This window comes from Corvus hawaiiensis, chromosome 2 (assembly GCF_020740725.1).
Source record: "Corvus hawaiiensis isolate bCorHaw1 chromosome 2, bCorHaw1.pri.cur, whole genome shotgun sequence".
Classification (NCBI taxonomy): Eukaryota; Metazoa; Chordata; class Aves; order Passeriformes; family Corvidae; genus Corvus; species Corvus hawaiiensis.
Genome location: NC_063214.1, coordinates 24,440,319 through 24,457,742, shown reverse-complemented (window position 1 = coordinate 24,457,742; position 17,424 = coordinate 24,440,319). Strand labels below are relative to the sequence as shown.

Below are 17,424 nucleotides of genomic sequence, written 5' to 3'. Positions count from 1 at the left end.
TGAAAGCAGTGTAACTCTAATTTCAGTATGACATTGTTCCTGAAATAAAAATAATACTAGAACTACAAACAAAGCTTCTGGGTTTTTATTAAAAGAAAACTCAGAAAAAGTTGCAATGTGCATTCTGTATTGAGAGACCTCTGAAAAGTCAAAATTCAGTTGCAGACAGGATAATAGTAAAATGCAGCTGCAAATTACTTCCTTGTTGGTAAACTCATTAAAAGAGTCCCAGCTTCACAGATCCATCTCTGCACAGCTTTATAATACTCTTCTCCAGTAGGTCAATTGTTTCTCTCTTTATCTGAAGAAAACAAAAATCAAAGAAAGAATAAAAGGTTATGATAATGACACCATTATTTATTTACTTAGGCACCTTACTATAGGACTAGAAATTAGAGTTTCCTATACAAGGTCCTCTAGAATGTTTCCATTTTTTAAAACCCCCAGAATTTGCCCTGCAGTCCTGAAGTCCCATTTAGTCCCATGGCTACAGAAAGGCTGTCATTGGCAAAGAGTTGATAAAGCATGCCACAACCCATCCTGGGCTACAGAATCCCCACAGGACTTTCCAGAGTAACCATTGGCATAAAGTAGATCAAGGGCAGTACAACGGGCACAGCCATGTCTGTGTCTGAGACACCTGAATGAAAATGAGCATGAAGGTCAGGTCTGCCTGTGCTGCATACAAAGTACTTTGGTTTATGACACTGATATGGCTGTAGCTTATTCCTTATCTAAAGATAAAACAAATGTATTACAGAGTAAATATTGACTACATATTTCAGAGGGAACACAAGATTCTTTATCACCATGGTTAGTCCAGAGTTTCCTTATAGCTCCCTCTTACCACTTACAAATAACTTGTTTGCAGGTTTTCTCTCAGGATTATATCCTTCTGTGCCTCCACTTTGCAGAGGAATAAATGATGTAAGAAAGCCTGGCCAGCCTCAGTTTCACACTGGATGTGCTACATGAAGGTGAAAACAGTTGTCGTTCTATAACAAGTCCATTTCTCACAAACCTTTTTATTTTGATGAAGTCTGAAACTTAAACTTTCCATATTTTCAAATTTACTGAAGGCTTAGTGTGTGTACTGTTTGCAGACAACACAATACTGGGCTTTGTTGAAAAAAAAATCACTTGAATCTTACAAACAAGTACTTTGAGGAGCTGAGACTGCTCTGTATTGCCATCAAGCTCTGTACAAAAAGCTTTCAAAGCAGGAAGCTTGTCCTTTGGTCAGATCAGAAAGTATACAATCCATTTTTATTTAGACCTTTATGCTTTACTACAACTCCAGTGTGCCAAGACAAAGTCTGATAAACCCATTCATTCCTCCTCTGGTTTCTTTGGGAGCTTTCTTTTCATCTCCTTCTCTCTCCATTGCTTGGGATGAATGAAGTGGGAGACAGAAACAGAGAATGAAAATACCCAACAGCATTAACTAATGAGATGTTGAGGCAGCTGACAGAGCAGTGGATCACGGCACCATCCATTGTGTGGATATGATGGGATACAGAACTGTTATGTGGGAAGATCCACCATTTTTTAAATTCATATATTTATCAGAATATACCACTGTGTATATAATTCTCCACTGAACATCAGGTGACTACAAAAACAGCAAGGACAATGGACATGTGCTTCCAGCTGTTCTTGCTTTCTGGTGTAAATACAATGAAATGTATCAATGTTGCACCTTAAGTATGCAAAGAAACTACTGACAACTGGGGTTTGCTCTGAAAATAGGCCAGTATGCTGAGTTTCTAATTTTAAGTGTACAATTTTGCCTCTATAACTAACAGGGATGAAAGAACTTAGTACATCAAACAGCCAATTCTCTGAATTGTCATTGGCACTGTATTTCCTCTCTCTGAGAAAACATACAACTATTCATAGCATGTATTTGACATTTTTTATACAATTAGAAAAGCTGGCGAAGACTGTATTCCATATCTGAAGCTCACAAGTTGCTAGAACATCCCATTGGTTTATATGTAGTGTTAAGATGCTTTATCACCAAAACATTATTTGGGTATCTTTCGCTGTTGACATCCCATATACATAACTTTTGGTGATCTGCCTGATGTCTGCAGTGGGATAAATACCTGCAAGATACTCCACTTACAAAGCTCAAGATGTCAAAACCCTTCCTCTATGATGTGTTACTTGAGTCAAGTTACTTTGAAGACCTTTCTGTAATTACATATTCACTATTCTGCAATTACACATCAATATCTATTGCTTATCCTAACACAATATATGGCAGTGTAATGTTCTTACTTACCTGGGTTTAACTTGAACTAAGCTTTAACTTTTTACGCTAAGATAGCCTTAGGATTTTGCCTTAATAAAATAGACTTGGAGTCACAATTTTTGGCCTGTATTCCTAGACAGACACACAGAACTGCTATGATGCTGCCTACAGTGAGCTGAAAGGATTAGTTCAGGTTTGCAATAGCCCAAACTTAAATATTAGCAACATCATCTTCATTTTTTTGAGGCAGATCACCTATGGTCTACTTTATGGATATTGACTTCAGATGACTTAAAAAATCCATCCCACTCCCATCAGCACATTTTGTACTGCCTGTGAGTTTGTACTGTACTGTCTGTGATTTCATGTTTTCTGTTCTTTAAAAAAGTTACAGATGAGGTCAAGCACCATACAAAAAAAGCCTTATGTATTTACCACAAGAGGGAGCCTCCTTGCCTCCAAAAAAGCAAAGGTAGGGGTTTTTTTTGCTACTTCATTTCTGCAATGTATATTTTTTTGGTTTGTGTATGCAAGGCTGTAAAATACAGCACATTCAAATACTTAGACAAGTACATCGATGGATTAATGACTGATAATTTGTTTCAATTGTGAAACAGCTTAATGTCTATATGTAAAAAATAGTCCTTTTCCCTGGAGATTCCAGGCATGGGCCTGCTCTAAATGTACAAAACCTAAAGGCACTGTGCTGGAAATTGGGAGCTTTTTAACAAGCCCTAACGGAGAAATCTTCCTCTTCATCTGGCTAAAAATAGGTGATGCCCCACAACACATTGTAAACATTGCTTGTTAGCAAGAAATATGAAAGCTGGATTACAGAACTGAAAAGAATTGGGAATTATCTTAGAAGAACTGTACAAATGATGGATGGCTCTAAATTGTTTGCACCCTACCTCTTGTCAAAAAACCAAAAAAGACAAAAAAGAGAAGTAAGAAAAGAAAAAACAAGGGAACTGTCTTTAGATTTACTCACATGATGCTATCTTACTCTCAGGTGGAGAATCGTAGATGTTTGTCCACAGCTTTGTTTAGTTTTTGAGGAAACTTGAAACTTTTTACAGAATCACAGAATATGCTGAGTTGGAAGGAACCACAAGGATCAAGTCCAACTCCTGGCCCTGCACAGAACACCCCAAGAGTCACACCCTGTGTCTGAGAGCATTGTCCAAACGCTTCTTGAACTCTGTCAGGCTTGGTGCTGTGACTGCTTCCCTGGAGAGCTGTTCCAGTGCCCGATCATCCTCTGGGTGAAGAACCTTTTTTCTAATAACCAACCTAAACCTCCCCTGACACAACTTCAGGCCATTCCCTTGGGTCCTGTCACTGGTCACTGCAGAGAAGAGATCAGTGTCTGCTCCTCCTCTTCCCCTCATGAGGAAGCTGTAACTGCAATGGGGTCTCCCCTCAGTCTCCTCTTCTCCAGGCTGAACAGACCAAGCGACCTCAGTTGCTTCTCATACAACTTCTTCTCCAGACCCTTCACCATCTTCATTACCCTCCTCTGGCAGGTCTCTAATAGCTTTATATCCTTCTTCTATTGTGGCACCCCAAACTGCCGCCAGCACTCGAGGTGAGGCCGCCCCAGTGCAGGGCAGAGCGGGACAATCCCCTCCCCTGTCCGGCTGCTGATGCTGTGCCTGATGCCACCCAGGACAGGGTTGGCCCTCCTGGCTGCCAGGGCACTGCTGACTCAGGTTCAACTTTCTCTAGACCAGGAACCCCAGGTCCCTTTTCATGGCACAGCTTTTCAGCCTCTCATCCCCCAGTCTGTCTGTACATCCACGCCTGCCCCATCCCAGGTGCAGAATCTGGCACTTCCCTTCGTTAAATTTCACATAGTTGGTGATGCCCATCTCACCTGTTGAGGTCTAGGACTCTTTACAAAGTCCTCCTACTGAGGGAACCTCCTGGGGACAGGCAGAACATCCATCGAGCATAAACGGGAAACTCACAGCACAACCACAGAAGTCACAGCTGTGACTTGCAACCATAAAGGAAAAATTCTTTTTCAGGAGATAATTTTGAGACCTGGGAGTACAGACTTGTCAGTCAATGTTGACTTCTTTGTGTTTCTATACCACTGAAGATGGCTTTACAGAAAAGAAACTTTACTGATCAAGACCTGAGAACTAGAAACAAAAGTAATGAATACACAGAATATAATATATACAGGTGCTTATACAATACCTCAGGGATATCCATCATTCTCCTTAGTTTCTGATCTCTCCAGTTCCAATCCAGAATCATGTATTTTGTGGAGTTCAAGCACAGGCCATCTAAAAAGGCAACACAAATTTCAGTACCAGGATAATATGACATGTGCTTCTCAAAATGATTTTTGGCTTTTACATCTTTTGCTGTCTGTTTCCAAGGAAACTAATCTTTGAACACTTAAGTACTACATTTGCTGGTTGGAAAACTAATGCACTGACACTGCAAACTCCCTTAGCCACATAATCCCATGCCTTTTTGGAAGATAAACACAAAAGCAGAACAACTACTGTTGCCAGACTTGTCAAGAGCTTAACATCCTGCCAGAAAGTAATTCCTCAAGCTTCCTCTTGATGAAACCACAGGAGTTGAATTTCTGCAGCTGATGTCACTGGTAAGTTACAAGCACCCTAACCTGAAAATTGATGTTAACAGGGACAGGCAGTGTTCAGCAACTTACAGGAGACTGGATGCTATGTGAATATGAGTCAGGTCAGTGGTGCTGCTGAAGAAGTCCTTTATCCTTCAAATAAATGGTGGTGAAAACAAAGGTCCTTTCTGAACTTGCTTTTCAGCCATTCTCCTATTTTTTCCCTGGTCTTCTACATGATGCCCACCATTTTTTGGCACCAGTTTTGATTCCTCTCCCTTCTCTAAGTGACCTGGCACTGCAACACTAAACTGTCAAAAAAGAACTAGAGCTTGGGCTAAAATGACACACCTTGTGTCCATGCCATAAGCTGCCTCCACCTAACAGAGAATTGGAATGGCTTAGGTTGGAGGGCACCTTAAAGATCATACAGTTCCAAACTTCCTGCTATGGGCAGAGACACCTTCCACTACACCAGGTTGTTCCAAGCCCCATCCAACCTGGCCTTTAACACTTTCAGGGATGGGGCATTCACAACTTTTCTGGACAACCTCTTCCAGTGCCTCACCACCCTCATGGCAATGTGCTGATGTGCTGAGCACTGACAATTTCATGTTGGTGGAAGCAACAAAATTATGTTACTCCTGTACCCTTTTGGGAGGAACAGTAGAGTCCCAATCTACAGCCAGTCCCTGACCAAGAGACCACAGTCAGAGCAAGACAGTGTCTTGCATAAGAGGAATGGAAAGAATTGCCTTATCATGTCATTTTGTTGTTTCTTTTTCTTTGTGTACATACTGTCTATAGAGTAAGTAAAAATACTCAGAATATGGGAAAATAAGATTTATATAGAATAATCAATTTTATTACAGGCAAATGAGAAATAAGACCAAATCAGCAAGCAGATCTTTCATCCACCCCTCACAAAGTTTACACTGAGCTCAGAGTGACATATGATACAGTGACTTCTGTCGCTACTTCCTTTTGATCTACTTGCAGTGTTTGGTTTCCTGGAGCTTTAAATCTCACACTATGGTTTTGCAATCACTTTCAAGTCAGCATAAATCAGTATCCCTGCCAAAAGAGGAAGTCCCCCACCTCTGCCTGCTCATTACCTGATTTTGCGTGCACACTGGTTTTGTTTTAATTGGGGTCATTTCACTGAGCTGCCAAACAGACTTTGGCTTGCCCAGGGAGCAAGAAGGGGGGCATAAGCAAGCACTGACTGGCAGGTTAGAGGAAGCATTACTCTGCCTTCCTCTGCTAATACTGGCTTCTGCCAGCTTAAAGTGATCATAAAACAAAGTACTAGAACCCTGACCTTGTTTTGACTGACATAGCAGGAGTGGAGAAACAGAACTGTATAGTTTTGTACCCAAATCCACATATTGATGTCAACCTAAAAAAACCAGTTGAAGTTTCACTTCTCATGAGACTAAATATAAGACACCTAGGGAGGAAACCCTTCTTGTTCTCCTACCTTGCTCCACTAGTGCCTTCACTCTCCCAGGAGTTCCAACCCCAATGTGGAACACACCTTTCTCCAACATATTCATTTGTTCCTTTATCTAATTTGAAGAGAGAAAGAAAAACCACAGTAAACGCACAGTTGTTTTAAAATTTCTTCTCAAGGAGTTGGAAATAAGTTCAAGATATCATTGTACTTCTTTCTAGAACACCATCAAGTAACAAATGATTTTTGTCCTTCAAACTGTCAGATGATTATATCTGGAAGAATGTTTAAGAAATATAACAAGCCAGCTGGGCATCACACTTCTCTAGAAGTTCAATCTTTTTTAACTTTGAAAACCTGCTATTGCACCAACTATTTTTGGAGGTGAGAACAGTAAGATTCCTTCAGCATTTAAACAAATTCTCTGGAAAACTGACAAACTTGAATTAACACTGAAATCCTTCAAGATGAAGATACTGGAAAAAGGTGAAATAAAGTAAATGACATTTATGTGTTTGACAGCATTTACATCAAAGGTCAAGTGTCCACTTATTACTCCCAACACCCCCATAATTTGTGCTTTTAACAGGTATGGGTACTGGGGATCCAGGCATTTGCTTCCACAGACCTATGTGTGTGAGCCTTCAGGCATTTGAATGAGCACTTCATGGGAGTGTGGAAAATTCAAACTCAGCACGTGCACAAGCATCTACATTCTGCACAGGTTGCACCTGAGCTACTGGAAATGGTGCTTAGTGAAATTCCTCACTCTGCAGCAATGGGTTACCAAAAGCACTACCTAAAGGAAGGAACTTCATATGAACACTGTATGAAAGGCACTACTGCCAAAGGATTTAAAAAGAAAATGGTATCACACTGTTTAGCTGTTTACTTGCTCTATTAAAATTCCCTACCTTTATGTGCTTTGCAAACAACTTGAGGACTTTGCAATCTCCTTTAAAGGCTGTCATTGACCTAGCAATAAAAAAAAATGAACAATGAAATGCAAGAATCAGGGCTGGGCTTAAGACCACACATGAGGAAAGAAAAACTAACTGGCATTTCTCAATATGTTTGAGACACACACAGTCCCCCAGTGAACACTGGTTGTACTCTGAACACTATGTACATTCTTCTTTGCTACTTATCAACAGAGCTGAACAACTGGACAGACACAAGGGAAGACATCAGTAGGGGGCAATATTGTTTAGATAGCTTTTCAGATAATATTTAATATTATGGCCTGTGCTTTCACAGCTAGCTTAGTTCAAAACTGGTTAATCACCAAATCCTAATTAAAAAATAATTCAGTTACTGAGATAGAGGCATTAATGAAAATGAGTGTGTGTGCACAAAAGGAAGGATCAATGGACCAATCTACATTTTACAATCTTCCTGCAGTGTGGCTGCTGGGCAAACCTAGGCTGACATTGTCTGTACTGCAGAGATTGTCCAAATTCCAGTTAACCAAAACTCATTTGTTAGAAACGCTGACTTGTTTTCCTGACACTCCATTTTGGCACACAGTAACAACTCTATGTTCCATATTCATCAAACAGGAGATGAACATACTCAGTATTTTCTGAATGTCATTTAAGACAGCTTGCTCTGCATGCATCTTGCAGTGCACTGAATTTTTAATCTGCAAAGCTAAAGGTTTGTATACATCTAAACCACCTAAGTTTCAGGTGCTAGTCTCTGCATGCACAACTGGCACTTATCTGCCTTATCTATGCTTATATCTGTGTCATGCAATCAAACTTCTCAACTCTCCATCTCATTTTGTACTGACAGGTAATCACTGGAAGTAGGGTCAAGACACAGAAGACAACCATGAAATCTGTGAGGTATACATTAATTCACCAAAGCCATCAAAACTTCTGGCGTGAGAAGGGCGAGGATAGAGAAGGGGAAAAAATAGGGACAGGGCACGCTGAAAATTGTCATCTCTGCCCAGCAGTTTTGCCAGCCTGAGCCAGCTGAGAACACTGACACAGATCTGGAGGCACTCAGGCCAGACACAGCTTGACAGCCGAGGCCCTGAAATGCCATATCCTCGTTGCCTTTGGTGCAAAGCCATGATTTCTAGTGGTGGATCACGATGCTTTATGGGCTTACTCTGTTCCCAAGGATAACATGTTCCATGTTTCCCCCAAACCCATTATACTTCATTTTTGGTTTTTAACAAAAGTAACACTTCCCAGGCAACTGAAGCACTGAGCATTACTTCAGTCCAAAACCGAACACCACACTCCCAGAGTTTAAAGACGGCAGGGATATTGCATCAGTTTGAGTCAGTGAATTTGCTGGCTAGCAGAGGACAGTGTCCCAGTTTTGCCTTTTTGCCTGTGGTTCCAAGACAAAACTCCTGACCGACTGCCAACCTCAACACAACATTTGCTATTGCCATACTTGATGAGTTCCAAGGAGCGAAGGGCAGAACTGCAGAGAACCAGCATCACCACCGACTTCTTCTCCTCGTGGTTTCTGCGGAGCTTCGCCCACTTCGGACAGACTGCAACGGAAAAGCCGTTGTACACACACACAGAAAGTACTACATGCCACAGTTTTAAATTGCTAGAGTACATGATGAATGGTAGCCAGCAGCAAGAACACACATGCTGACTCCTATGAGGTCTGGAACTTTGGCAACACTTCTGCATTTAGTCATGGCTGAGAAACTGGAAAATGTAATGCCCAAAATAAATAAAATACAGAAATATCACATAACTGAACAAACTAAACAAGCATTAATAATCAACAGTTTTTTAAGGTGATGAGCCCATTGTCTTCATTTGCCACATATGGCAGTTTGTATCAGAGAAAATCAACTGCAAAGAAACATTTACCAGACCAGAAGTTCTATATAAATATACAAGAGAATAAAAATTCTCTTGGTTCATGTCAGCAGACAGCTGCAGGACTTTTATTGTAAGATAATACATACACCTACTTATGAAGCCACAATAAATTACTGACAAATAATCCCTAGCAATTAAAAGAAAGCCTAGAACATTTTTGATACAAAAAAAAAAAAGTTATAGAGTAAAAAAGTGCCAGAAAAACAAGACCTTTCATAAAAAAATTTTTAAAAGCCTTAAAGTGATTAATATTTTATAATGAACAGTATTTGGAGCTACATCTAAAAAAATGCAATCATATTGTCTTAATTATATTTTTCATACAACTTTCATCTCATCCAGACCAACATTTTAACTCACTTTCCTTCAGGTATGAAGAAAAACTGTGGCTGAGATCATTGGCTGGCAAAAAACAGGAATCTGAAAACACAAAGGAAAAAATATTTTTGTTGATGTATTTTAACAGCAAAGGGAGAATATATGTTTGCAGCACAACCACTAGTTATATTGATGAAATCCCAACTTCATAAAATCCATCATCAATAAATTACCATTTCTGAAACAAAAATTAACGTAGAAGAAACTTCATATGGGTTAATTCAATGAAGGTAACATCTCTGAATTGCAATTCCATCCTTTTCTCCCAGCCTGAAACCTTGAACACAGGGCTGCTGTACAGGTGTGATCACATGCTTTAAAAAAAGTTTTCATATGTCTTTGCCACAAGGAATCAAGCCTCAGCCAAAAGCCTTACACTGCTGGACTGTTCCTCCAACGTACCTATGATGAAATATGTTTGTACATCCCCCAAATAATTCATACTATGTAAATGCAAAATCTACCAATAATCTACTTGCCAGTAAGTTTGCTTTCTGGCCTTTTATATTGTGGTAACCTACCCAACAATATTGACCCTAATGGCAACACCTACACTCATTTCTGTGCCTTTCTCTTCCTCCATTTCCTGCTGACTTCCCTTTCCCTGGTCACTGTGTCAACTAGGAAGTCTTTTAAAAGCACCCTGTGGCAGACATGCCATTTAACTTCATATAATGGCAATGAAGATCCAAACAGGTTCTTTGGAACGTCCTTTCTCATGTCTACAGAAAGTCAAAGTTCTTAAAAAGGTGATTAAAATTCCATGGTCTGAAAACTTGCCATTGTTGTTAAGGGCTCTTTGCCTGATGGAACAATATGGTTCAGCAGAGCATTAACAATTCTGTCCTTAAAGTCTTACATATTTGTCAGCATCTTGCATGAAGCACAGCCCCTCAGGGTGCCCATGGATGTTTGCTGATATATTTTCTAAACAAAGGAGGTTTCTTCAAAGACATTATTCATGTTCACACGGATGGTGCACTGTGCTAATGCTGAGAGCATCAATCCATGATCTTCATAGGGACAGACACTGTGACAACCTTGGTTTGTAGCTAATGCCTGGCTGAAGTCCTGTCTGTGCACTTCCTTGAGCACAGCTGCTCTCCATTACTATATCTTTCATTTAGTGGGTGTTGTCTTGCTAAAAACTTTTATTCTACACTGATTCCTATTAAATCCTGAGACTGACATTTACTAGGACTTGAGCTTCAAAGGAAATGAATATGCACAACTGAAGGGTCAGCAGCTGATTACTTTACAAATCATGTTTAAAAGATGTGCTTGATGCTGGTAGGGAAGGGCAGGGGCTGATCTTCTGAATACATGGCCTCATTAATGAGTGACCATTCAAGAGGTGGTTTCTGAAGGACACAGCTTCAGTCACTGTGATGCCTCAAGAGGCCACCTAAAAACAGAGACTAGATAAGAATAAGGGAATAAAGGTAGGTATTTATTTGAAGGGCCTTCAAAGGTACACCCTGGGGAGCCAGAGGCTACTCTCAAGACAGACCCCAAGGTGGAAAACAGGTCACGGGTTCTTCATGCTTTTATAGGTTTGGTTCATTTGCATATCAGGGTTAATTCTCCAATTAAAGCTTCAGTTAATGATGTGGTTTCCCCAAGCTTGCTCCCCCTATAGAGGCTTCGGTTTACACATTTTGGGCCTAGGACAGTCTGGGTGTCCTTGGAGAGCAGGCCTACAGAAGCTTTGTAATGTCTACCTAGCATTAGAGAGCAGAAGTTAACAGGCTACAAGGAACTTCAGAGATACACACTAGGCAGTACAGGATTTGAAAAATACGAAAGTTAAAACCTAAGGCATCAACTGACTCCTCATCAACAGTCCAGCAACACTGCAGTATTTCCAACAGTTTTAAATGGAAGTCTCAGCAAGGGGCGGAGAAGCACATAGCTCCAGACTGCAGCAAGAGACCAAGCCGACTTTCTCACCAACCCTGACCTTCTGCACTTTGTCAGTGAACAGGAACACACAACTCCAAAGTAGTTGCTTGTTATTTACTCAGTGCTTTGACATGAATGACTTGACAGCTGTACAAGTTCATAAACTCCTTGGCACTCTAAGCCTTCAACTCCTAGCAAAAATATTAAGGAAAAATATCTCCATCCAAAACATATGGAAATGGGTCACTTCAGTAGCCCAAAGGGCTCTTCAAATAAGAAAGAAACAAAAGCAATTTATTATTTCCTAGAAACCTTATGTGCCAAAAAATACTTAACACAAGATTTTCAAAGAAAGCTATATGGGACTTCTCCAGGTTTTCTTGATTCAGTAACAAAGCTGAACCTGCCCCACAGAAATAAAGAAGGGTCCACCTAGAATCATGGGGGTTAAGGAAGGGCACATTTACCTAGAGAGATGGGCTTATGCATTAAAAAAGAAAAAGCACTGCTGGACTAGAAGGCTTCTACATTGGGCACAGGCCACTGACAGTTCAAGAAGTCCCAAAGGTGAGTGCAGGTTGGTTATCATGGGTACCACCAACAAATAATGGACAGTGTCTCTGCACAGAGGCATAGGAGGCAGAGAAGTTCAACGTTACCATCATCTCCAGTGCAACCACCAAGTGACAGAAGCTAAGTCTGCTCTGTCCTGCTTTTTACCTTTTCTATCTGGCTTTTAACTGGAGGCAGGATACAGGGAACGAAGAGGGTCCTCATGGTTAAAACTTGGTCACATCATACACGGACCAAAATGACCACCTCAATTCAAGCCACTCCCTGAAAAACTATTGCATTCAACATCTCATATCCATATGAGAATGATGCCTCATTATTTCTTTGTCTAGTTCTGTCAGCCCCTTATTATGCATCTGGATTGACTCAGATAATCCCAGGAACAAAATACATCTCTCATAGCATCTTGGGAGCTACTATTAGGAATCATAAAGTTTCTAGCAGAAAAGTGAGCTCTAGAAATTAATACTTTACAATAAAAAGAGACATTTAAACAATGTTTCATTTCCGTAACTCCAAGAAACCTCACATTTATTCCAAAGAAACTAACATTTCAACTTAAAGAGCAAACTAAAATACAGTAAAAAAGAAATATAAGAAAATATTTTCATTTAAAAGTACAACTCAAGACCTGTCCCAAAAATCTTCTTTCTTCTGCAGAAAAAGAAGTCAACAGTATAATGAAAAAAACATTATTTATATATTGAATATAGGATAAGTTACCTGACAGCTTTAATTCCTCTATTTCAATCACGGAACGATTTTCACCAAAATGTTGAGTAAGCAGATTTTGTAGATCTGCAGGGACACCAGGTTTTGGAGCAGATTTTTGCAGAACATCAGAAATCTTCTTCTAAAAAATCCAAGTAAAATGGGTTCAGTATGGTATTTCTATATAGCTCTTTGACTAGACAACAACACTGTAAATAAATGTTCCTCCATATCTTTATACAGTTATATTAGTTTAATTATGGCTTAATTGGAAAAAGACCTTACAGTAGGACAAGATTCCCTTTGTCTTTTAGAGGGAATGCAGACTTCAGATGCAAGTTGAGATACTTTGACAAGATGGCCTGTGAGCCTGAACATGAAAAATCTTGTCCACTCACCTGAAATGCTGCTGTAACAAAAACATAACTGAAAGCTGGTTTTTTGTTTTGCTATTGCTACCCTCTGGTATCAGTTTGAAAATTCAGGCTTTTTTTCATATTTTTAGTTTATTATTCTTAAGGCGTAACAATAGGAATCAAGTGATAATATATGATTTGGTTATATTTTGATTCAAATAGGGTAACTATCTATCTATATTTGGAAGGGAAGATGGTTAGCTATATTCACAGAATGCCATGCCAGGGTGATGAAAATAAGTTAAAGCAACAAAACCACAGGTCAAGCAGCAAGAGTTCACAGCTGCTTTGTTCTCCCACACCGTATAACTTTTACAACAAACTACTAATTTTTAGAGGCTGAACATGAGTTCATAATGATTGTGTTTTACACCTTATTGATGTAATATGTAACAAGTTACCAAGTAACAGGTTACCGAGTAACAGGTCTGAATTCTCACTGAAGTGAAAGGGTTGCTGTATTTTTTCCCATAATTAAATGGAACATGTGGGTAGAATAGCCCAAGGTTCCCATTATCTGAATGATCTGCCAGCATTTAAGAAAGCAGCAAATTTGCAAGGATAGAGGCAGTCTGGAGAGAATGACAAGAATGTGATGCCTCTCTTGTTCTCGCTGAGATGTGTTCAGTTTTTGAAAGGCCAGCTTAAGGTTTCTCAGCTGTGTAAGCTAAATTGAACTTGTTATCAAGGGGACACATGGCAGCATAAGTCTAGAAGTGAAAACAAGAAGGGTGTGGTTTAGGATGGAGCAATAGGGTCAGTATTTTTGAGGCAAAGTGGGATTTCACAGAGATGAGGTGGGTCTGCAGGCATTTTTAATAGCTTTGGAGGTACCTTCAGTTTGGCAGGCTAAGGTCCAGAACAGCAAAGATCAATGGAAATTTTGAAGAGAGGTATGACAGGAATTTTAATGTCAGAGACAGACCTTCTTCCAACCATTCTTTCCCTCACTCCATCTCAGCACCCACTCCCTCCTCTCTTCCATTCCCCACCACTCTGTCTCTCCCTCTTGCCCAATACACCCCAAATACTCCTGGTAACAGCAGCATAAGGGGCAGAATGCTGAACAGGGAAAAGCCATCTGGGGGCTGCCAAAACAGCAAAGGCAAAGCAGGCACTGCCTCTCCCAGCCATTGCCACTTTGGCACTGCCTGTTTCACCCCTGCTAAAAGCCACCTGTGGGTTTGCAAGACCCCAGCTGAACCTTTAACAGTGGGTCACACGGAGATGAAGTGTTTATGCCTTCCTCTCAGTCTAGCTTTGGCCTGGTACAAAGCCCTCTGCAGTCCCTGGAAGACTTTGCAGAGGACGTCTGGCTGTTCCACAGGTTTCTGCAGGGCTTGAATCTGTAGCATTCCTTCCCAAGATTTCCCTTCACTTACCACTATTGTATTTTTCTGCCAAGTGCCTTCCCCATGCATGACCAGCGGCTGTGGGCAGCACAACCAGCCACTGTGTGAGGCCCACAACCAGACCTCTCCATTGTTCTTCCCAACAACCACAAACACCTTTCTCCCCAGCCCTGCCTCACAAGCTGCCTCTCAAGTGAGCCACATTTGGGAACCTCTCATTTAGGAGACAGCAAGATAGAATTATCAGGCTCATTTTACTTGGTAATTCAGCATAAGACAGTGTTCCACAGGACCACTATATCATTCACTGGGCCACTTGGTTCCTTCAGAAAAATTATGGGCCTCTGGAGGAGAGAAGACTGATAAAACAAGAAATTCTTTAAGAGCAAGAGCAAGGACACCTGAGCAAACTCTCTTCCTTCAAGGAGAGCTGTGGGGAAATGTTTCTCATGCAGGAAGTTTTATTATTTTTCTTCCAATTCATTCCAGATGCTTAAAAGCAAAAGGGCTTTCCCCCCTTTTTCTTACTTTTGGAGACAGCACTTTGTTTGGAAGCCACAGACCAACCTAATAAATGTTTACTAATGGGGTTTTTTTGACAGGCTGTTTATGTCAGCTTAGTGGCCCACTGAAAGCAAAGGTGTAACTGAGCAGCTGCTTTTTGCCTGAGAAGGGGATTTCTTGTTAGGTTGGTTTGCCAGCCTCTGCCATGGGATGCCCTTGCTCTGGCTCCAGTGGAGTAACTACTGTACTTACTCTGCCAGAGCCACATTGAAAGCAAAATCCCACTCTTCCCACTTCCCATTCCTTAGATGAATAAGAGGGCTAACATAACATAAAAAGGCCACCCCTCAGCCTTGTGAGAGAGCCAACTATTTACAGCCTGTCCCAAAAGACAATGAACTTGCCTGGTGCCATACAATCTCCATCTAGACTGCAGTGTGTGTTTGTTGTTGTGGGTGAGCATGGAGCACGGCCAGAGGGACAATACAGAGTATTTATTTATATCCTTATGCTATGAGGAGAAGAGTGAACAAGGACAGCCCTTGGCTCAAAAGGCGTAACAGCAGCTGCAGCCTGACCACACTTCAGGAATAGGTCAGATTCTGCAGCAGCTGAAGTTCCACCTTTCTTCCATACAGTCACCCTTTCCTGGCGTGCAACACTTTCAAGTGGGGTGTAGACATACAACCCCTGAGTGCAATACAGACATAATGCCATAGGTTGGGAATAGGTATCTCGAGTAAGGTTTAAAAATTAGGAATTTCTGTTCTTCTCTAAAAGAGGCTGCAATATTATGACCATATTATTTCCCATCATCACGGGGTTGTCCCCATTCTGCATCTTGTAGTAGCCTATAAACCCACTGCCCAGTCCCCATACACACTCTAGGACACTCATACCTTCTTCCTCCTCTTTGCCTTTACAGTGCTCTCTTGCTTTTCTTCAGGCTGGCTTAAAAAACACTCTGTAGGCTGCAAAACACATTTAAAAAAAAAAGTAAGTAAAAAAAGTCACTGAAGGAAGACAAAGGGGGTAAGAGGAGATACAGAAACTATAATGCTGAGTTAGGAAAAAAAAAAAAAAATTGAACTTTCCCACCTGTAGAAGGAATTAAATTCTCACAGTTATATGCATATAAAGTAATTTTGGAATTGAGATTGTTGTTGCAACCAAGAGAGGGAATAAAAGAAGAGAAAATTGAAACATTCAGGGTGTAGTTGTAATTCCATAAAATGGTGAAAAGCAGTTTTTGATACTTTAAAAAAAAAACAGGAGGAAAATATGAACAAAATCTACCACCAAATTTATATTTTTAATCTCTATTATTGTGAGTGATAGTTTTTCTAAACTTTGCCAGTAGTGTTCTAAAATAACTGGGTCTAAGGTGAGCATCCAGATGGTAAAAAATAGCATGGAACAGGGCAAGATTAATTGGAAACAATCATGCTCTGGAGTTCCTTCTACACTTGTAATGCAAAATTTAGGAAAACATGTTTCAAGTTTGTCCTACCCCATTCTTGCTTTGTCTCCTCATAGCAGGCAGGGTCAAATACACACAAGAAAAATACATGGTGCATTTCAGAATAATCCAACACGTGCTGCTCTCATTAACCCTCTTTTGTGCCTGAGTGAATAGGCTGAATTGGTCCATTTGTACCAGAGTCCCTGTTCACATAATCCAGGGGTACGATTTGTCCGTAGCTGCCTAAAACTGTCCAGAGGAAGCGAGGCACAGACTTCCCTTGTTTTGAGCACAGCAATTATCATTTCTTTTGCCTTCTTAGGGCTTTCTACCTCATGGAAATGCAAATTTATCTACATAGACAGGCTTTGGAACTTAATAAGTGACTTGATGAAGATTAATGGGAAAATAGGCTGAGCTGCAGGAAAAAGCTCCATGCTACTATGATGCATTTGGCTGGAAAACTCTGCTCTTATGAGAAAATGTGGAGAAGACTCATCACATGGAGCATTAAAAAGCTCGGGAACAGCAAATCCAGCACTCTTCCCTGAGGAAAGCCTGAAAGAAAAGTATCAGCAGGAAAGGGAGCCTAGCTGAAAACCAGAGAAGCTGTTCCTTAGTTCCCCTGGGAAGGCAGCTTCAGTCAGGCCAAGAGGGCCAAAGCACAGCTAACAGAAGTTCTGAGTATCTGGGTCTTCCTGAGCCCTCCTTGCATTGCCCACCTTAACAGAAGGACACTTCATGGCAACTGGTACTAAATGACCCAACCCAGCACACTCCTGCCTTTCCAAGCCCACTCTCACAGCCTCATCAGAAGCATTTTTTGAAGTTAAATTGTTCATATTATTCCTACATTTCTCTTTTCCTCCCCACTGCCCTGGCTAATTAGCTATAAAAACAGGTAACTGCCATGCTCAACACAAATAAATGACCTCTTGCTTTCTGTGCTGTGATGC

General features: G+C 40.7%; 1 protein-coding gene across 4 annotated transcripts in view; it reads right to left on the bottom strand.

The window, feature by feature from the left end:
• Positions 1 to 70: 70 nt before the first annotated feature.
• CMSS1 (cms1 ribosomal small subunit homolog) overlaps positions 71 to 17,424 on the bottom strand; it is a 227,427-nt gene continuing 210,073 nt past the window's right edge. For all 4 annotated transcript variants that reach the window (XM_048293880.1, XM_048293882.1, XM_048293881.1 and 1 more), the window contains 8 exons: positions 15,906 to 15,977; positions 12,747 to 12,876; positions 9,531 to 9,590; positions 8,722 to 8,824; positions 7,224 to 7,284; positions 6,337 to 6,424; positions 4,463 to 4,551; positions 71 to 301 (listed from right to left, as the gene is read on the bottom strand). In XM_048293880.1, the coding sequence (XP_048149837.1) occupies positions 218 to 301; positions 4,463 to 4,551; positions 6,337 to 6,424; positions 7,224 to 7,284; positions 8,722 to 8,824; positions 9,531 to 9,590; positions 12,747 to 12,876; positions 15,906 to 15,977 (687 nt within the window). In that variant the 3' untranslated portion in view covers positions 71 to 217. The remainder of the gene's footprint in view (positions 302 to 4,462; positions 4,552 to 6,336; positions 6,425 to 7,223; positions 7,285 to 8,721; positions 8,825 to 9,530; positions 9,591 to 12,746; positions 12,877 to 15,905; positions 15,978 to 17,424) is intronic.